The 22,160-nt window shown below is 38.6% G+C and overlaps 1 protein-coding gene across 3 annotated transcripts; it reads right to left on the bottom strand.

Moving 5' to 3' along the window:
- Positions 1-1,549: 1,549 nt before the first annotated feature.
- Positions 1,550-21,926, bottom strand: mapk14a (mitogen-activated protein kinase 14a). Of its 3 annotated transcripts, none has more exons than XM_042491218.2 (12): positions 21,536-21,921; positions 17,144-17,273; positions 16,906-16,964; positions 11,595-11,706; positions 10,100-10,129; positions 9,705-9,752; positions 9,488-9,602; positions 7,914-7,985; positions 7,050-7,129; positions 4,023-4,101; positions 3,630-3,803; positions 1,550-2,783 (listed from the first exon to the last, which is right to left on the bottom strand). In XM_042491218.2, exons 1-12 carry the CDS (start codon positions 21,652-21,654, stop codon positions 2,719-2,721), a joined length of 1,083 nt encoding a protein of 360 aa, XP_042347152.1. In that variant the 5' UTR covers positions 21,655-21,921; the 3' UTR covers positions 1,550-2,718. The 3 variants fall into 3 exon arrangements, with proteins under 3 accessions (XP_042347152.1, XP_042347150.1, XP_087938336.1); XM_042491216.2 differs by lacking the exon at positions 7,050-7,129 and adding an exon at positions 6,573-6,652; XM_088082210.1 differs by having other exon boundaries at positions 9,488-9,752; positions 21,536-21,926.
- Positions 21,927-22,160: the final 234 nt, after the last annotated feature.

Here is a 22,160-nt window from a genome sequence, read left to right as displayed (position 1 = left end):
GGCCATGGGTACTACTGATGGGAGTGCCATCATATTTTGTTACTTATTTATTTTTACTCTGTCACAATAGTGACAGTTTCCCTTTACAGTCCACATTTTTTTTCTTTGCATTTTTTTATGTCCTTGGGGCTAAAATAACAGAAGCTGATCTCGTTCTTTTTTGAACAGACCCCATAGTTTGTTTTTTTTTAATATAGGCCTCAACCAAACAGTTGAGATGACCATCCATGGTAATGATAAAACTGAAACAAAAAAATCTAAATTACAAATCATTTACTGTTATGATGCTTGGAATTTGTTAATATACTATCATATATCAATTTGTGAGCATGGAATTATTAGTATTACCAATACTAGTGTTTTTTCTACACATATTTACCATTACAGTACTTACGTCTCTCAGAAATGGTGAAAATTTAAAAAATGAAAAATCACAAAAAGATGATGGAATGACATTAAATATATGTAATTGACAAAAGTGAATATTCATCCTTTTTTACTTCATAAAAGAATGCAAATGTATTACCTTAACATCACTACTTTTATCATAAAAGGCCAATTCAACCATTTGGTAAAACATGGAATACTTTACTGTCTTGCAAAGTATTCTTTTTCTCTAGCTATACCAGATAACACCCTACTTTTAAATTACTGTAGAAACAAATGTTAGGCTTTTCTGCACTGCAATTTCTTATTACTTTTTGCCCAACATGTGTTGAAATAAAATATCTTTTTTTAAGTAACTTTTGTGGCATTTTGTCTTTATTAGGACAGGTTAAGCCTGAAAGGGGGAGAGAAAGAACGAGAGGTGATGACATGCAGCAAGCGGCTGCAGGTTCGATTCCAACCTGCAGCCGCTTGCTGCATGTCATCACCTCTGCAGTGAGGACACAGCCTCAGGACAAGGGGCACCCGCTCTACCAGCTGACCTACTGGACATACTTACATGTCTGTTTTAAATCAATTTAATCTGATAATATCAAGGCTCTGGTCTATAAACAAGGGCAGGGTATAATTTTAGCATTATTTTGTTCCAGTCTTGTGTTATGAACTTGTTGCTTAATAGAAATTTGACACTTAAAGAGACATACTGTAGATACAAAAAATGATTTTCCATTTGAAACTGCTGAACCACAAAGTTGTCCTCACTCCTCCTGCATACCTTTTATTCACAGTGCACTACTTTATAAAGCAAATCCTCACATAAAAGCTCTTTTTCATGTTTGCAATTGAACAGCCAACCTCAGGCTTTTCAGTTCCATTTTGTATTTTTTCTGTATCAGTGTTTTGCTCAACAACTCTTTAACAAGGCAAATATAGCACTTGTCATCCTTGTAGTTGCTTTAGAGAAAGTTGAAATATATTTTAAGTAAATGTCGTAACTTATTATGAATTTCTAAATGCAGAAAAAGGTGCAGGGCATTGTCCTCTTTGTAAAATCACCCACATCACTTAATGCATTAACTATGAAATGAAATCACTGAGCATTAGCGCTGCTGCTAAAAATGTGGAAAGTAGTAAAAGGAAATAAAACATGAAAAAACAGGTGTCTCTTAAAAATAAGTCTTTATTTTGTTAAACAAAGGACTGAAGATAGTAGTTACTCTGCTGGCCTGAAAATAGTTTAAGGGATCTTTCGATTGTTGTTTATAAATACCACCTCCACAAAGTATAAATACATCTGAAATCCCTCTTTTACACATTTAAGCAGTATTTCTATTAGAGGTTTTAGCATGACACTTAAAATTCCTGTAAACCAACAACACACTCTCGCAAACGCACACATAAGTCTTTAAACTGATGTACATACTAAAAGTGATTGCTTCATGACATAAGCACAATAAGTCAGAGATTTAAAAAATAACGCACAGATATTTACATATTTTTGAGTAGAGCATGTACCCATTATGTTTTTTTTTTCCTACTTAGGTGCCTTGTTGAGTAGCACTGTCCTTTAACAGCAGAGGCTCAGATTTTTAGCCAAACTATGACTTACAGAGCATCTACACTATCAAAATGAACACTAAAATGTGTGAAACTCAGTTGGTGAGCACTGAAGGTCAGTGACTGCACAGAACAGGCACATTCTCAAATTGTCAAATACCTAAAAACATCAAATCTACTTCTGTCACAGATATAAACCCCTTCAGAGTTATCTCTTTTTAAATACAGGAACAATTACGACTGAATCATGAAACAAATACATGTGACCCAGTGCTATATGTGACAGCTTGGCAGGGCGAGTGGTAGACTAGCATATTCCTTTTTTTCAATTGATGGACACAGAAGCTTATTCATAAGTTACTCAATAGAAAATTTAAAAACACAAAATAGCACAGCTATAGGTCCAGGTGTTTCAGCATCTCAGTGTCACAGTGACGAGTCATTAAAGTCTAAATTTAAAGAAAAAAAATCTAAGAATATAAAATGATTTCAGCTATTGGCAAGAAATGACATTTCCCAGCAACAGACCATTAACATTAGTGGTTCATAAATAAGAATAATGATAACTGGTCGAGCTCTTCCTCTCCCTGCGCTGGCAATCATCTCCTAACGAGAGCGAATCGTGGACAATGTTTTCTTGGTTAATACAGACTGATAAAGGCTGGTAGGCACTCTGATACAAGTGTGTCTGAGAGTTTAACACTAATGCACATGTTCAAGGTTGTTACATATTGTCGGCGGCTGGGGTCGATGTGGGTAGCACGTCTCGTCACGTCACTCCATGTCGTCCTCGTCAAAGATAGGTGGCTCGAAACTACATAACTCCTCATAGGTTAATCCTGCAAGGAAAAAAGACCAAAAATGTTAAACAAGGGTCTCTGAGGTTCCCTTCAGCTTTAACACTATCTAGCTATATAAATATATATTCATATATTTTTAGCCATTTCAGACCAATATTGCAAGATTTCTTTATTTTATTTTTAAATACAATAGATTTATTATGAAAAAATGTTAAAAATTTCAACTACTTACTGTGCTATATCAGAAAAAATCCTAAAATCCTACTTTCCAAGTCTTAGCATTTTAAGACTTTTAACAGATTAATTTTAAGACATTTCACTCCCAATTAAGGCCTTGTATTTGGAGATCCAATGCCTCTGTGGAAACCCTGGTTTCTGTACTGTCAGTATGGCAGCCCAAACAATTCATTTCGGTCCTTTGTGGGGGATATGACACTGAGGCCTTTATGTCAAACAAAATACAGGGGACAGTGTGACTTGCTTCTTCTCATTTTCAACCATTCTGGGCACTTTATGAAACAGAGAACTCAATGGGGCAGATTTTATTATTTTTTAATTATTGAGGAATACCCTGTTTACATCTGGTATTAACATGTGTCAGGTGGACAGTGGTCAATACAAGTGCAAACGTCCACAAAGACACATTGTGATCCAATGTATAAAACTGTGTATAAAACATACGTATTAAAGAAAACAAATCTCGCAATATTTTTCTTACATCCCAGTTATTTAAAGTTCATTTTTTAAAAATCTAAATATTAAATAAATCTTTTTTTCTAGACTCAGGAGGGTAACACTTTTTTGTTGTTGTTTAGTTCTTTTGCTTTTGCTGTTCTTTTTTTTTTTTTAACAGAGTAAGACTTTTTGTGTAGAACAATGACGTACGTTTCCACTCTTCAATCTCCAGCTCGCGGCTCTCAAAGCTCTGGTCGTAGGGCTCGGCCTCGGGCTCGTCGTCTGGGTCATGGTACTGAGCGAAGTAGGGGTGAGCCAGAGCCTCGGCTGCTGTTATCCGCTTGTCTGTGTCCAGAACCAGCATTTTCTCCAGAAGGTCCACAGCTTTAAAAAAAAAAAAAAACATGTCAAAATATGAAGACAGTGAAATCTCTAACAGTCAATGACCCATTTAAAAATCCTAGTGCCCTGTCATGCTGTTCAAACTATTATTACTCATAAAGCAAAGCTATTTATTGGAATTCCCTCCCAAAAAAGAGAAAAGATTAACTGCGGTTAGCAGGTCCGGCATCACAAAACGTCACATCAGATGTCTGGTATTACCTTGTGGGTTGGCACCAATGAACACATCAGCAAAGTTCCTCTTGGGCATGTGTGGCAAAGAGCTGATGTAGTTCCTGGCCTGTGAAAATACACACAGTAAATCAAATGTCAGCTCTCACCTGCAGCAACATGTGGCCCAAATCCAGCTCCGCCTGTCTCATAATGCTCACATATTTTCATTCGACTGATCATGTTGAATGCAGCCACCTGCATCAAATTATTACGGCTCACTTATTACATTTCTATTTAAAGATGTAACTACACTGCATCACATAACACTGAAAAAATACTACAGCGACTATATATGTTGGCGTTAAAGCTTTTTACATTTTATCTTTTGGAAATAAAAGTAATGCATATTATACAAAAACATGTTAAGAAAGGCAAGACGTCAAGTTTCAAGGAATGTGCAGAAACAAAAACAGAAAGCAAACCACGGATGAAGCATCTTTCACACAGAAAGTGCTGTTAGTCACTACTGTATCACTAACAGTAGGCCTGACACTTTTTTTATGACCGGACACGACAAGCACACAGATGTCACACAAGTTCAGAGCCACTTCTCGCAGTCACTATCACAATCTCATGCAGCAAGTGTGTCAGACAACACACAATAATTCTGAACTGAAAAAATTAAAACCTTAAATCTCTGGCAGTGGCCTCTAGAAGTCATGCTGTTCCCTACAGCTCACTTGACCAAAGAAGTTTGAGTCAGCCGAGTGATGCTCTGATTAGTGTGACCATTAGCACCTTCTTAGCTTTATCGCTTAAAGGGTTAGTTGGATTATTTTTGAAGTGGGGTTGTATGAGGTTCTTATCCATTTTCAGTTCATTACCTAGGTGGCAGTGAGCGCACCTCCAGTTTAGTGAAGCATGCAGGAGAACTGTCACGCATGCCAAGAAGTGTACTGCTGTGGACCATGGATGTATTAAGAAAATCTGGATACAGCATGGAGAATGGACCCTGTTCAGTCCTATGAGAGCTGCTCATGAGTGCATGAGGCAAAAGATGCTCTATATCTAGTACGTTATACAAGTACTCAGCCGAGTGACTGACTTCTGGTTTAGCAATTCGCTAGCTTGAATAGCAATCAAATAATTTAATTTTGGGGCTTTCCAAATGTGAAACTGAATGGATTTAATCTTGATAGAAAAATGAGTCATTTCATGGAGGTTTTGACACTGACAAAAAAATCTCCATTAATTTACACACATCTCCTTCCCAATGTAACTCAAGGGGTCTTTCTGAGCCCCATGGCATCACGTCGGACCTGGGTGGAGTAATTCCACTTTTGGCCACTGTGTAAAATTTGCTTAAAAGCCTAGCACTCTCCCTGGGGGGGCTTGCTGCGACCGGGGCCAGCAGCAAAACAAATTTTTGCCACCTAAAAAAATCTGTCTGTTTAAGTGTATTGCTATACTGATAATATTTTTTGCCACGTTACCTTGCCACCAGACACCTCTTTCTGATGGGGGACTGAACTTATTTATGCTCTCTTCAAAGCCGCCACATCCTCCAATGACAACAACTACAATTTTACATGACAAAACATGAGAGTTGTATTAGAGTTTGTGTTTTTGTGTGACTTTGATGAATCTGAACTAACCTTTTAAAACATCAAAGTCACACAATAACACAAACTCTTTAACACAACTCTCATTCTCTGCCAGGTAAAATGACTGTTTTTGTTGATACGCAGTGGCTTTGACGAGCGCATGGATAACTTCACCTCAGTTCTTCATCAGAACGGGCTGTCTGACGACAAATGTTGAATGTGAAAAAATTCTAAATATAATGTAAACTAAACGTATCTCTTAAATTGTCTAAAATATGTTTTGCTGTTGCTCCTATCCACGGCAGTACATCATTTAGCTTTTGTTTCAGTACTTCTGCCTGCCTCTCCAAACTGGGGGCATGCCATTAACACATTCTGGCCGACTGCGCTTCAGTATAACAAGTTTGAAAAACAAGATGTGGTTTGCAATAGCAGTTCTTGCCAGGTTTGCCATTAGCAATATCAGCTGATAACAACACGTTAGACACTTTAGCAACATGTCTACAGATGAAAGTTGGACAGGACTGTGTGTATGATTTGATTAGACTCAAATACGACAAAAGTGCTACGAAAAAGTATTTCACTACAGTTAACAAAACTGCTGATGCACGGAGCAGCCTTCTTGAAATCTGAGGTCAGGGTTGGTGACGTTGTTCCAACTTAGGAGGAAATCAGACTCCGGGGGGAGTTCCAGGTGAAACTTTCTCCCGGGAATTCACCATAAGTGCCTCATACAACCCCATATAAAAGTTAAGACAATTAGAGTTAAATAAAGATTAACATAGTTAAATCTTGGCACAAAATGCTGCTATTATTATTCTTTAGATGCTGGTGTGGTATGGAAATCTTCTGGGTTAACACTCTCAGGATAAATATAGGACACTAAGCCAAGAGCTGCATAGCTTTAAAAGCAAAGAAAAGGTTACAGCAGGTCTGACTGTCCTCCCGCTGCGGTCTGTCTGGTCTAAAGAAAGTAACCATGGATCCTGCTCACCTCATGGCTGGGCATCCTGCTTATTAGAGATGTTGGGGGCGTTCCTGTTAGACGCATTATCTGCTGAAGCTGGTTTATATCTACGAAGCTTGTGTCAAGGGGAGTATAGCGACAGAGCAGAGTTGGTTAAGAAGCTGCTTTTCAATCAAACACTGCGGCAAAACTCTGGATGCACTGCAATGTTGCACTGAAAAACGAACTTCAAGCTCTGAAGCAAAATGTGACGAACACGTTACGATTAAGAGGAATTACAGTCAATCAGTGAAAGCTGGAGCTCAATCACCTGTGTCATAATCAGGCTGTGACAAATTCACCCAGTTAAAGAGGCAGAAAGCAAGTCTCAACCCCACAGAGCTGAAGGCTGGAAAACATGCTGTCAGTTAGGTAGCAGAAACACTAAGTTATTGCACAAAACAGTGGCAAGTTTGGAGAAGAGAGCTTGTTAGTGAAAAACCTTGCATATCTTTGTGAACTCACAGACTCTGAAGATATTTTCATCAACAGCTCGGGCCCTGGTGTTCCGACGAGCAGCATAATTAGCCTCAACTGATCAATGTCTACCGGCACACGGTAAAGGAAGACCAGTTGCTGAACGAGGGAGAACTAGTAATCTGACTTGTTAGTCTTCATCCTCATTGTATATGTCACTTAAAAACCATCTGTGATGATAAAGTTCACTGTATTTACTTTATATGTGACACAAAAGATGTGAGAAAAGGAGAGCCTACACGCAAATCTGCACAGAGGAGAGAAAGGGTTCGAAATGCAGCTTGCAGACAGCTTATAACATGTAAAAAAGTGAAGGCAGTGGACAGCCATGATGTACACTTAACTTACAAGCTCAGCCGTTAGTCTGAAAACACTGGCAGAGGGAGAGAATAATAAACTAAATGTTTGGCAGAGACAGTGCAGATTGATAGGCCCATACAAAGACTGGCTGTGGTGCAGGCAGAAGGTGGACCTGAGCCAACAATGCATACTGACAGTGTAGGGAGAGTTGAAGCACGCCAGTGGAAACATTACAGCAAAGGGCATGTGTCAAGCCAGAGGGAAGTATGGAAACAGGTACTATCTGTGTTACATTTTTAATATTGAAAAACACCTCAGGCAGAGATGTGTTGGAAGAGAAAAGCAGAAAAGCGGGTTTTCATGAGAGGAAACAGAAAACAAGCATTGCAGATCAGTGTCTGCTACAGCGTGGGCAAAAAAAAACAAACATCTTAAATAAGCACTTCCATAACAATGTCAATGTGCATTTGACCTGTTGAATTTGTTATGCAAATAGTGTCTCTCCAGCTATGGGAGCTCTGAACACACTGTACTCTCACATGAAAAGGATACGGTCAGATCCAGGAAAAAGAGTTTTTCCAGTGAGGAGTTCTGCCATTATACAGCCCACTGACCAAATATCCACTGAAACACAGAAAGCAGAACAAAAACATGATAAAATTCACTCCTCAAACTCTTCTGTAATGACGTAGAGGTGCAGAAAGTCACTGGGGAGGATCTTTTAAATGTCATTTACAATACAGTGTTGAACTGAGACATTTTGCATGGTCATCCCTGAGCTAATGAGTTGAAATCCTTATTTTATTTGAATTATTTTTCATTGATTGTCCAAAACCGGTTACTTTGTGATATTCACATGATTGAAAAGAAAATGCATTTCATGTATAGAGAAAAATGGTCTGTTGATATGTTATTAAAAGAAAAAAAACTTTACTACTTACTACTATTACCAAGCATTTGCACACTGAGTATTGATATTGATATTTTTTGTCTGCGTTTTCTTATCTTCATCTGACAAAAGTTACGCACAGAAACCTTGCACAACGTGTCCATTTTATTGTTCTATTAGTAGAAAACAGAAAATCAAACACAGAAAATCAAACCTATTCCGATAAACTTTAATGACAGACAAGAGTTTCAGGGTTGGTGTGCAAACGTGGACATGTGAGATCGTAATTTACTTTTTAAAGATGATATTTTTGGGGTGATTTTTCCCTTTATTGATAGGACAGCTGTAGACCGGAAATGTGGGAGAGAGAAGGGGAATGACACATAGCAAAGGGCCACAGGGTGAAATTGAACCCGGGCCGCTGCAAAGGCCTCGGCATATGGGGTGCACACTCTAGCAGGTGAGCTAGAGGCAGCCCTGTAATTTATTTTTAAAGATGCCACAATATCAGACAAAAATATTGCACTTTATTTGCAATGGCCTTTATTGTCTCATAAAGAATAGCTACAGTGTAGAACCTCATATGAGGTATAATTTCAACAAAAGACAAAGACACCTATGTGGACAGTTACACTCAGGAACATTACTATTGGCCTTACAGACTGACAGGCTTAATGCCACTCCAGACGAAGACAGACTGTGTGAGCTTGGTGAAATTGAAAATAAGATCCATCTTTTGTTTATCTGCCCGAACCGCAAACCGGAGCTTAAAGTTTCTGGTAATGACCTACTAGCTGTTGGGTATTTTCTGTCATATCGAAGATGAAATATCACTATATTAAACTTGTGTTTTCTGCTTTTAAAAGTACAGAATGACAGCAAGCACTCACCTGTCTTTCAAGTGGTTACTTCTTAAGCCTATGATCTCGGGCGCACAGCTAATAACCTACGTGGTTTGTTTACATGAGCGCACAGCTGACAGGTAAAGTGGTTTGTCTGCATGACAGTGCATATTTAACGGATCCACTCTGGACAGAGATTCTTAGGCACAATCTCTTTGTAAATTATAAAAACGTATTCAGAACGCTGTTTGTCACTTTATGACTCGCCCCGCCCGAAATTTTTATTTTCTAACAAGCTCGCCTGAACTGTCCGACCCGCTGCCTGCAGTTTTAACCCGTGCATCATTACTTTGTGTGCATATCACAAAAATAAAGAAAATCAATTAAAAATCTACCTGTCATGTTGTAATGCATCCAGTTCAACATGATCTCTGGTGCACGGTACCAGCGGGTTGCCACGTAGCCCGTCATCTCATCATCAGTGTGCCGTGCCAAACCAAAGTCCAAAATCTGGGAGCAATTGAGATGCAAAAAAAAAGAGCTGTTAGTAAAATATTCACGTGTGGACTCAGGATAAACTAAAGTTTTACATGAGCAAAGCAGTTCACTAACCTTCAGCTCACAGTCTTCATTCACCGCCAGATTACTAGGTTTCAAATCCTGGTGAGGAAAGCCATAAATGTGAGTTAGTGTTATTTAAGTTTAGGTGATGAGTATATATTTGGATAGACAGTACATCTGCAATCCTGATCTGGAAATGAATTCCTACTTTCATGATTGAAAACAAATCTGTCCCTTCATTGTTAACTTTAAAATAGAAGCATGACATCATTAACAGCATGTAAAAGTAAAGGTCCTGTTTATGACTTCCCTCAGTGTTTGCACAAGGCAAAGGCTCAACTCTGCCAAGTAGAAGATGTCATAAACCCTCACACAATTTTTTTTTAGGCAGTTGGGGTCAAAGACACAATAACATTTGTCAGACAAAGAACAAACATGGCACTTACTCTGTGAATGATATCTGCTGAGTGGATATACTGCAGAGAGACGGAGGAGAACAAGTGCATTAAATTAGATGATCAGTTTAAAGATGTAGATGTTAAAGACATAGGCAAAGCAGTACAATGTTGAAACCAGTGATTTATCTGACATTTTGGGAAATAAGCTCATTCTTGCGGGGTTAGATGAGACATTAGTGCCACTCTAATATCTGTCTGTTAATTTCAGATATGAGGCAATGGCTTGTTTTGAGTTTAACAAATTCTGGGAGCTCACTAATTAACATGTTTATCTCTGTAAAAACCAAAGAGTTAAAACTATAGAGTGCTATCACTCCTCTCATCTAAGGCTTTATCCAAAGTGATGCAACTTCGCTTTAAAATGCATAATTATTGCTACATTTACTCCACACTACTTAAGTGTTGCTGAACCCCTGCAACGGAGAATTTTGAAAAAGGCTGCAACCCCATTTTAGTTTGAAAAACTTAAAAAGATGATGACGCGTTCTGGTTGGGTCCTATCAGTCAACCATGGATCTATGGTCAGGACATGTCAAGCCAAAAAAACATGACTAGGTCTACACTTCTTTTGTGTGGTCAACTTATCTCCTTTCCCACTGCCATGACTTCCTCTTGTGATGGAAAATACTTGCTGTATTGCAGAAGCAGGGCTCAGCAATGAGGATTGCCCAATTGCGAAATTAACATGTCAGGCTTGTCAATCATCTCTGTTGAGAATTGCACATGCACAAAAAATATGACGGCGGATACAGAATAAAGTTAATGAGCTGAAGCTTAGTTTGGTGGTGGTGGAGAATGTGGGTGAATCTCCGAATATGTATTGCACATTGTTTGGCGCAAGTTGGTAAATGTGGATAAGTTTAGTGTAAGTTTAAAGCTTTTTTGTTGTTATTTAAAAGCTACTAATAAATACAACTATTTCTATACGACAAGTGAAATTAACTTTGGGCAAGTAGATTTCTGACCCACCGATCGGGCAAAAAAAAAAAGAAAAAGATACACCGCCATGCGGTTGGTGCCTCGGCGCAGTTGACAGTTTATATTCATCTCTGTGATGACATGAATGCTTCACAAACATCATTCCTCCGCAACACAGAAGATCTACACAACCAAAGCAGTTTCAAGGTGGGCACCCAAGATTCCTGAGTTATGGTCAAAAACATGTTTTATGAGGTCAATGTGACCTTGACCTTTGACCACCATAGTCTAATTAGTTCATTCATGAGTCTCAGTAAACATTTGTGCCAAATTTGAGGAAACTCTCTCAAGGCCATCTTCAGATATTGTGTTCACAAAAATGAGACAGACGCAAGATCCCAGTGACCTTGACCTTGACCAAAATCTAAGATTATTTCTGAAACTGTGCTAAAATGCCTGTGCAAAACCTTTTTAAAATGAAAGAATATTAAAGTGAATGTGACCTTACTCTTGGCAAGAAAACAAATGAAGGAATTTTCCAAAATGTATTTCTCTTAAAACTCACCTTTAACCCTCTGAGGATCTGGTATATGAGGAACTGCACATGGTCATCTGTGAGTTTCTGACATTTCACGATGTTGTTGAGATCTGCCCCCATTAAGTGAGTCACGAGATACCTGCCAATCATACACAGACACAAACATCAGACGACATGTTTTCTCACTTCATAAAAAGCCAGAAATTAATATATTTGCACTTCCAACATTTTTTCCCCAGAGTTGTTTGCAGTGAAACTAATTTCCCATATGGCTATGTGAGCTTAAACCGGTTTAGCTGCTACTTCTTTTCACTCTCACTTCTCTCCAGAGGCACTGAAAGGCCAAGCCCTTTTAAATGGAGCGTCATTTAACAGCACACCCAGATAAATGGGCTTAATGGGACTGCATCAGTGGATAATTCAAATCTAATCCCAGAGCTCTTTAAAATGCTCAAACAGCACTTGTGGAAGAAGGCGAGAGCAGGATGCTACCGCCAAAATACACAGAGCCATGTGCTGCTTCGTCTTCGTCTGCTGCTCAGCAAACACCCACTTCATGAATGCTCTTCTTTTCTCACACAGCACAGAGAGCGAGGCCTTAAAATAGCACCTGGTTACGCTTGAACTTGTTCTCAGCAGCACACTGGGACACAGACACACTCCAAAGTTTACCCGCCTTGGAAAAAAAAAGGGGGATATAAATAGTGACCTCTGTTTTCCTCTCTCCCTCTATAGAAACAGGAGCATGGCTGGAGAAGCCTTACCACCGCGTTATGACTCAGACTGTATTTTTAGAGCCGGGGGGGGACCATACTTACTGCACCTGCATATCTGGGATTTTTCCTGGATATCATAATGTGCTAAGAACATTTCCAATGTTCCAGCAGATGTGCAGATAAAGAGAGTCATATTTCTATCTGACATCCTGTGACTCAGCATTTATTCATCTATGTAGTGTAAGAGAAGCTCCACACTACCAACCTATTCTTCTCCCCCCTTTTAATCTTTCTATTCTTCCCGTCTCCCGGGGGCCTAGTCTCTCACACAACCGCCGTGTGTGATCTCGTACTGCCTTTAGTCCTCCGTAGCATGCTCATTTGGGAAGGTAGCTCTCCGTTTCAACAGCAAACACAGCTTCCACTGTTCCAAGTGTTAGCAAGGAATACAAGTATGTTTCTATGCAAAGTATTGTTCTGATGAGATATACATTTTTATACTGCAAAAATGCTGCACATTAATAGAGTACTCCACTGTTTAAGCACTGCACTGCTGCAGCATGTCGGACTGAGAAACTGAGAATGGACACTTGGTAAAAATAAAGGATCTGACTCTTCTGCAGTGGCTCTTATTTACACCAAAAGTACAAAAACAATTCCCAGTGTAAGTCACTTCATTTTTATTGTGAATTAGAAAATGGTTGGGGGGCCACCTGGCACCCTAACGGGGATCAGATTTGGCCTGTGATCACCTTACGGGGGGAGTATCACTGGCCTCGGCTCTTGCCCACAATGCAATTAAACTGCCGACAGCTTAGTCAGGAGATTCAAGTGTGTTATGCTAGAAGAAGCTAACGCAGCTTTGAGCTGCTAGGGTCAAGCAGCAATGAGAAGCACACTACAGAGATCTGGTAAGCTCACTTATTTCTTACTATACACCAACATGTTTATTCTTTTTAAAATTGGTAGTTTGAAGAGTGACATCACTTGAGACAAAGATTTCAAGCTTGCTGTGGTAGTCGGTGTTACAACGTGTTCAGAAAAACATGGATAACATTACTTGCACACCGCCCCCACTGCCATTTTTTTCATAGAAATAAAATCCATTCCGTTCATATTTACAAATCAGCACCCACATTCATCCAATTAATAGATTTGTAATTTGTAAAATACTAAGCGTGTTATCAATACTTGGTAGACGATGGACACTACGATTATAGACTGTAAACGTCTGCTCTGTACGGGTGCAGCACTGAAGTCCCAGCAGAGAACTCCAACACTGAAGTGCAGATGGCGTGACAACAGTGAGCTCTGCCAGAAGCAAACATGCACAAGGTGACAAAATAAATGGACCCGCGCTATCCGGGTAACTACAACCCAAAGGAGATGGCTGATAGAGAAAGAAGTGGTCACCCTTAGACTAAGAGTGCACCCTGTGAGAGAAGAGGGAGATGAAGAGGAGTATGTAGCCGCTGTTATTTTCTTCTGAAATTTAAAAATAGCGAGCCGAAAACAAAAGCAGGCGCTGCCACTGCCACACCAGCTGTTCTTTGCGTTTTATTTAAGAGGAAGATCTAAAGCAGCTTCCAACTCAAAATGCTTTTTACACCTTCTGCACAAATACTACCCCAGACCTGTAAACAGACTGTGATGCATAAATCTGTGGAGTTCCCCTCTTACACTTCCTCCTTCAGGTTCATTGGGGACTCTAAATTGGTCGAAAGCGTGAACGTGAGCGTGAACCGTTGCCTGCCTCTATATGTCAGCACTGTGATAGTTTGGCGACCTGTCCAGAGTGTACCCCGTCTCTCACATAATGTCAGCTGGGGTAGACTCCAGCCCGCCTGCGACCCCCTTATAGATTAAGCAGTTACAGAAAAGGAATGAATCAATCAATGAATCAATGAATCAATTCTTACTTTGGACGATTTTCATGTAAACCATGTAGCATGTAGACATGCAGCACAGGAGAGAGGCTATCAAAGACATGACTGGGTGCAAAAAGGCAAACTCCAGCACACTTTAATATTCTGCATCAGCCCCAGCTGTCAATGTCTGGAGCCTTTTTCACATTTTGCATTTAAATGTTTCTTGAGTGATCTGAGAGTGGGCAGCTCGTAATACAGGCATGACTGCACATGAAACACAATCTGTTCTGAGCGTTCAGGGCGGCTTGACAGCAAAGGCAGTGTAACATGCATGCAGGGGCTCCTGTGCTGTTTTATAGCAGAGGTGGGCTTTTAAGTAAAATACTGGATGACTGCCAGAGACCATGTGTCATACTTAAGAGTAGGTATGAGCAATATCAAAGTGTTACGGTATACCAGGGTATTTCGAAATTCCAAAGGTGTGATTTTAAATAGTCAAAAAAACGGGCCCTCACTTCTCTATTAACTTTATACAGTACAGGCTGTATTGAGGATGTTTTGCATGCAGCGCATATCACGTGCACTGGAGGTTGTGCCCAGACACACTGCATGAGTGAGCAGTGTGTGCTCACATTGCCTGTGTCTGTTGTTGCAACGCTGCTACAGAGCTGCCAAGTGTAATAACTACTGTAGTGTATGCTACTGCATAGTCAACAACACAGTCCTGTAAATGTTTCACAATAAAATGCCTTGTGTCAACAACTGAAGGACTTTTCTGTCAAAAGAAATATTGTCAGAGGATTTTATTTGAAACAGAAACAGGAAAGGTTGAGTAAAACAGATTAATTTCTATTTCCTCATCACTGTGACAGATAAAGATGTGGAACCTGTGGTACAAGGTGGTATAGAGTCAATATAATTATCAAAAGACCATTTTCACAGTCTATTTTTAATGAAAACCCCCCAAGTAATGTAGGGGAAAAAAATTGTTGAGACAGATAACAGATAAGCAGGGCTGTTCACGCCAATAAAAATATATATATATATATATATATATATATATATATATATATATATATATATATATATATATATATATATATATATATATATATATATATATATATATATATATATAAAACAAAAACAAAAAAACAACAGGTTCCACGACGCAGAAGTCTTAGTTTTGGTAAAAGAAAGAAACATTAATTCATAAAGTGCATGTATGCACGAATACTATCTTTGCTGATATCTTGTGAGTGTATTGTGTATTGAGACTAAAAATGGCATGGCGGGGCTTTAGCGCCTTACACTGATCCTGTCATACACCCCGGTGAAATCTCAGGAAGGTATGGAGCTATGAAAAAAAAAGATACCACCCAAGCCTACTTAAGAGTTTCCTCCCACATACATAAACCATGTCTGAGGGTCAGGAAGAATCAAATAAAGCATTAACCTTTCGGGGAAAGAGCAGATGTGCTATTATATATGGCAAATGCCATACAGTATATTAGAGGTTGGAAACCCTGCATTGCTAATAAATCCCTGACCACATTCTCTGACTCCCTTCGTGAAATATAAAAAACATTGCATGTGAAAATAGTTGATTTGCATATGCCAAACTACTTGGGAGATGTTTTTTTAAGTCCTTCCATAAGATGACATAACAAATTTCTACAGCATATCCTCCTCTGCAGCTGTAGGACTGTACTCAAACATGCCAACTTTTCTGTTGAGCGGTCATTGTAGTTTTCCACAGTTAAGAATCAAGGCGTCTCCAAGTTCCCGGGTTCTAGTTGTGGGAGTTGACGTACTCTCCCAGAATCTGAGTGGGTTTCCTCCCACGCAAAATTACATGCACGTTAGGTATTAGAAATAATCCTGCCAATGCTGTTGACCACGGCCTCAGACATGAGGTGTGTCCCAGGGTGCAGCACTGCCCTCTTCCAAACTGCTCCAAAATAGTAAGGCTGACTCAAATCTTCCATATGAGGATGCATAAAGCATGACATCAAAAACGAGCGGGGAAGAGAAATCTGATTGCCAGTATGTTGTTGAGACACATACTTGTGCCGGGTGTTGACTGAAATTTGTCACAATTAGATTTGATACAAGTCACTCAGTGTGCAGAGAACAGAGAGAGACATTCCACACAGGACGGGGGAGGCAGTACGCTCGTCTGAGGACTGAGTCACTGTCCAGTTTGTCCACTTCCCATTTCTAATAACTTGTAACATTAACAAACAATAACTACCTGTTTTCAAGCAAAGCAGACATTTTTCAGAAAGCAGGCAGCAAAGGGAAGGAAGCTCGTGGTGAAATAACCAGCGAGTGAATAACTAACAGAGTGAACTTCTAAGAAATGTTCCAGTGTATTTAGTCAGCTGGCCTGTTTCCAGGTGTTTCCCAGCCTCAGATACGATTGTCTGCTGCTGCGAAAATGAAGGCTGCAGTCTGCTGAGCATGGTTTTTAAATCATGCACAAGTGTTGCTGAGGGAAATACTAAGTACTGCGTACTAAGTTTAATGAAGCCAACATTTTGATCCCACTTGGATCTTCGTTAAGTCAAAGATTGACATAGGAGGATTAAAATGTTGTCGTCATTAAATTTGTGTGTCATCGGGTGAGTGTGCAGGCGTTAACACTTTTCCTCATGTACTCTTTTTTTTTTTTTTTTTTTTTGGTAGCCCAGAAACTATGTGATGTGTGCTGAACTACACTGAAATTATTCTAAAACAAACACATCAACTTACACATCAGTGAATTCCTTCAGACTAGTAGCAGGGCTGAAGACATCTAGGAGGCCAATCACCTGCAAAAATAAGAGAACAATCAGGGACTTAGCACCTCAAAGAATGACACGCAGCAGCTATAAACTTAATATAAGCATATAGGCAATATAATAAGCAAACAGACAGTGAGGCATTGCGTAAGGAGACAACGTATTATGGCTGTTCACCATTAAAGGGGAAGAGAAACAAGTCGACTCACATTTTCATGTTTCATGTGTTTCAGCAGCCGCAGCTCTCTGTATGTTCTCTTTGCATGGATGATCGACTGAAATGGCCGAGAGAGCTTCTTCACAGCTACCTTTAAACCGGTCTTCAAATCATATGCAGAACTGTTGAAGAAGTGGGCAATCATGTAAGATTGAACTCATCTGTAATTATACACTTGTCACTTTAACCCTACTTATATGCAACATTTTTTTGTCAGCATGAACTGATTTAAAGAAAAAAAAAACTACATTAGATTAGAATCAACACTTTGAACTAGATATTAGCTTGAAATGAAAAGCAAGCATGTCATTTTTAACCAGATGAGAAAAATGGGCTGCGTTTGCTCTAAAAACCAAATAACGTGCAGTAAGAGCTGCTGAAGGCTGCGGAAAAGGGCGACATCAGCAGAAAATGTCATCTCTCAGCAGATTGGGAGCAGCCCGGCCTGCAGTCTGTCCTGCACTCTAAAGGCTGACTGTCTCTGAAGCCAAACCCATCCAACACTTCCTCCTGCTCAGCTCACCTAACACATCACCACTGCCAGTAGACAGCTGCTGGGACTCTGGAACCAGTGTGACCAGGCACGCACCATCATCACAATGCTAATGTCTCCTTCTCATAATACAAATGTGGGTGGCTGATTGAACTTGTTTAAAGCAGGTTTGAAAATTAACTTTTTTAATCCATAGGCCACCGTGGCCGGCAGATTCCAAAATCTACCAGCCACTCAAAATACTACTATTGTTTATTTGGCTGGTGCTAATATTCACGCCTGGTGTAAAGCTATTAAAGCATGAAAATATATTTCGGGAAAAAGCATCTATGCTATAGCAATTCTGCAACAGTCAAATAAATAAATACATATAGATGATAATTTAACCATAATAATAATAATAGTATGCATTTCAGAGAGAGAAACTGACTGACTTAAAGAATATATAACAGTTTATCAAAGAAGAAAAATGGCTTCTAAAGGCCTCTGGCCAAAATGTGTCAGCAATTATATTTTAATGAAAAATTAAGCTGCACAGACATTGATTACTTTGATGGTGTCTCCATTTTTTCCACCCTGATAACTAACTATGGGGCTAGGCAATTTATCAATATCATCAATATTATGAGACTATAAGAGATACTATGACACTATAATCTCATACTATATATGAGATTGTAAGACTTGATATCGTTTTAGATTTTGGATATTGTAAAATCACAAGTGTTGTTTTTTCCTGGTTTTACAGGCTGCATGGGTGATGCAATTTTGTGAACTTAACAGTCTGTTCTAGCTGTTCTGTTATTTGCCTTCACCCACTTAGTCATTATATCCACATTACTGATAACTATTAATCAAAGTCTCAGTGTGTAATATTTTGTGAAAGCACCGATAGTAAGCCTAGCAATAATGTCACAATATCAATATGGAAAGTACTTGGTCAAAAATGTTGTGATATTTGATTTTCTCCATATTGCTCCACTCAAAATAAATATGGATAATAATGGTTTCGCGCTGCCATCAGTGTGAGTGTGTGATCAAATAAGAGACAAACTGGTGAGCACTTTGAATCTTATCACTGTATAAATGCAGTCAATTTATAAATAATGCAAATGCATAGGTCACTTTCAAATTGAGACAAATTATTATTATTATCAGGGTTTTCTATAAACTGTATAAAGTTCAGGTTTGTGCTCACAGCATCTCAACATTAAAGTCGTGAAGTTTCAGTTTAAATAAACTAGTCAGAAATTCACAGTACACTTAGTCCATCATGTAAACACTGACGTTACAGGCCAACGTGCTGTTTTGGAAAAAAAACACAATGACAGTCGATCTAGTGAGCTGGTGAGCGGACAGTAATCTGACCAGCAACAGATTATCCTATTGCCCAGCAACAGCACAGCTGTCCGTTTCCATTTGCAAAACAAACATCTGCCAACTAAATCAAGTGTAACACTGACAATGTTGTGTCCTAGATAGTATCAGCGCAACCTATTTAATCACCAGACCAATGCAAAGGATATATGCTGTGAAAGCTTACACTTTTGCCTCAAAGCAGCATTAAGGAAATCAAACTCATCAGCAGCAAGCTCCTCTAAAACAATCTCAGGCAAGATCCCATCTGCACCGTGAATCCAAAGGGTTCTGTGTTGCAACTGCGTTTGTCATTAGTGAAAACATTCATTAAAGAGATCGCTAAAAAAGTATTTTTTAAGCTGGAAGATAGTACATTAAGTTGACCTAATGCTTGGACTTTGTATGACCAGGAAAGACATTAAATCAGACAAAAAGTCCGGATTTGGGCTGCAACCAGGGTGAGAAATTAACTTTTTTTTGTCCACCTGCAACTGTGGTTGGTGGATTCCAAAATCTACCTATCATCCAATAGATTACCATTGATTTTTTGGTTGTTGAGTGTGGCAAATCTAGCAGCAATGTGCTTATTTTACTCTCATTTGGCAGGTGGCTTGTAATAATTTCCAGCACTGGCCGCAGCTATTAATTAATTGCATTATCAACCAATCTGGCAATTAGGTTTTACAATTAATAGAATTATCATCCAGTTTACAAAATATGAGAAAAACAGTCAAGAATGTCAGATAGTAAGTTTTGAATTTTATGAAATAAAAAACAGCAAGTCCTCACACTTAAGATGCTGAAACAGGCATTTTCCACACTAAACAACAATTTATCAATAGTACCAATTGTTTATTCATTTTATTTTAATCAACTGAATAATCAACCATCATTTCCCAATTCATATAACTATTTTACATGAGGAAAAAATAACTTAAAAAGTAGGGCTGGGCAATGTGGAGAAAATCACAATACATCACAACAATCACAATAGCTTTTTAAAAAATACCTTGATTAAGATAATGCAACAACATTACCGGTGAGATTATTGATAAATAATCAGAATTAATGTGGATATAACAGCTCAGTGGGTAAAGGCGTAATAGAGCTAGAACAGTCTTGTAAATTCACACAATTACATCACTTACTGTAATTCAAACTTTAAAAGCAGAAGAGACAACATTTACGATATTACAAGATGTAAAATCTAACAGGATATTTCGTCATATATCACATTATCAATATTTTATGGACATCTGAGATAATATCAGATTAAGCATTTTTATGAAAGCAATAATAAAGAGACATGTCACATGATGCATAAATGAAAGCATTAATGTGTAAACAGCATTTTAATGTTAACATTTAACAACTGTATATACTTAAGGGTATTTATCTAGTCCACTACATATTTAAAATATGATAATAGTTATGTAAAATCTCAATCTGTAAAGTAACTAGTAACTAGCAACTATAGCTGTCAGGTTAATGTAAAAAGAGTGAGAAATAAAATATTTAACTCTGAATTTTAGTAAAGAAGTGGTACAAGTACAGAAAATTGAAGTTTTAATGAGGTACTTTAGGTACTTCTGATGTTTGATGTGAAAAAAATGTTTTATTCTTCCATGGAAAATTGCAGAAAAGAGAAAAGATTTTTATTTATTATCTTGTATTTTTGTTTTGTCCTATTCAACATAGGAATCCTGTCATGTAGATTCAACAATCTTTGGTTAAAGATTTTTTTGTCTTAACTAAATTAACAACCACAAAAAATACTTTTTAAAAAGAGGTTTTTTTCTTGCAAGGCATTTGAAAACACATTAACACATAAAGTAGCTACATAAAAATATTGTACGATGCATATAATGTTAAGTAAATTATTAAGTTATTTTCATGCTGTGGAATATGATCTTACAAGGAGCATCTAAAGCATATTTTATTTGTTTATTGTAGAAAATATTTTTACTTCACAGTCAGACGAGACTATGTCATAACTTTATGTGCAGCAGAAAAGATTATAAGTGCTCTCGAGATCTCTCCATAACACATTAGCGACACCCAACAATATCTCATCTTTACGTACTCGGATTACATCACCTGTTGGTGGGATTTTACTCTAGTAATGTAAATTTTTCCAAAATAAAACGTTGAATAAAGTAGCCTCTGGGATCAGGATCTACAGCTACAGTTTGCAATTGTGATTTTAACATCAATCAGATAAAGTCTCGCGTACTTTTTTAATAGTTGAACGTTTCTGTTAGTGAGCAGCTTCCTGCAGTGCGACCTGTGCGAATGTATTTGCAGTTACATATGTTAAATACAAGTTTTAAAAGTGGATAATACGAGCTAGATCACAGGTCATCAGGTTTTCTTGTTGAAAGGCACATCGTGGCTCCAACTTGCTAGCAACACTCAGGACGAGCTAACCTAACTTTAGCATGGGCAGCGCAGGCCTCGTCTAAATGAATGGAGGTTAAGTTAGGTGACTCGGCTACACGAACCGTTCACCAACTAACGGATAAAGTGACTCACCACACGGATCCGTAGGCGCCAGAGCCAACCGGGGACAGGTTTTGGTACCGCTCCGGTACTTCCCATATCGTTTTGTTGACCTCCTGTCGATAAAACACGGGTCTCTCTTTCTGCGACATTCCTGCAGGACCAACTGCCGACCACCGACCTGACTTTCTGCTCCGCCGTGCAGAGTTAAAACTTCCTCCAAGTTACGAAGAGAGAGGCTCAATTAAAGGGTTCTCGTCGACAGAGAGCTTTAAATAATCGAAAGTAACGGTGCCGCCTTCCTGCGAAATGTTGCAGAATCGCCGTCTGCTAAATGCACGTTTTTAAATCTTCACGCTATTTGTTCCTTCAGACAGCTCCCGAGATTTCCCCCCTCTTGCAACACGTCGCAAAATCTCGCGAGAAAGAAGACAACTTGGGATCATAGGCGAGCGCAGCCGAGCCCGAGGACAGAAACTGAAAGCCAAAAAAATAGAAAAAGGAGGGTGTTGTTGTTTCGTTGTTGTTGTATTTTTAGCAAGATTATTTTATGTAGGCCTATATAGTATTTTGCTAAAATAATATTATAATAATGATAATAATTATAATAATAATATTTAATATTCAAATTAATTATATGTTTTCATCAGCTGATATA

The sequence above is a fragment of the Plectropomus leopardus genome, chromosome 9, assembly GCF_026936395.1.
Source record: "Plectropomus leopardus strain MGB_pleo_1.0 chromosome 9, ASM2693639v1, whole genome shotgun sequence".
NCBI lineage: Eukaryota > Metazoa > Chordata > Actinopteri > Perciformes > Serranidae > Plectropomus > Plectropomus leopardus.
The sequence above is the reverse complement of the archived record's forward strand: the minus strand, read 5'-3'. Positions and strand labels throughout refer to the sequence as shown.

Coding starts and splice junctions, on each gene's coding strand:
- mapk14a (XM_088082210.1), bottom strand. CDS start 21,654: ATGTCGCAGAAAGAGAGACCCGTGTTTTATCGACAGGAGGTCAACAAA. Junction 17,274..21,535: donor GGCGCCTACGGATCCGTGTG/GTGAGTCACTTT, acceptor CTTCTTCAACAG/TTCTGCATATGATTTGAAGA. Junction 7,130..7,913: donor TCTTTTTCCTGGATCTGACC/GTATCCTTTTCA, acceptor GTGTGCCGGTAG/ACATTGATCAGTTGAGGCTA.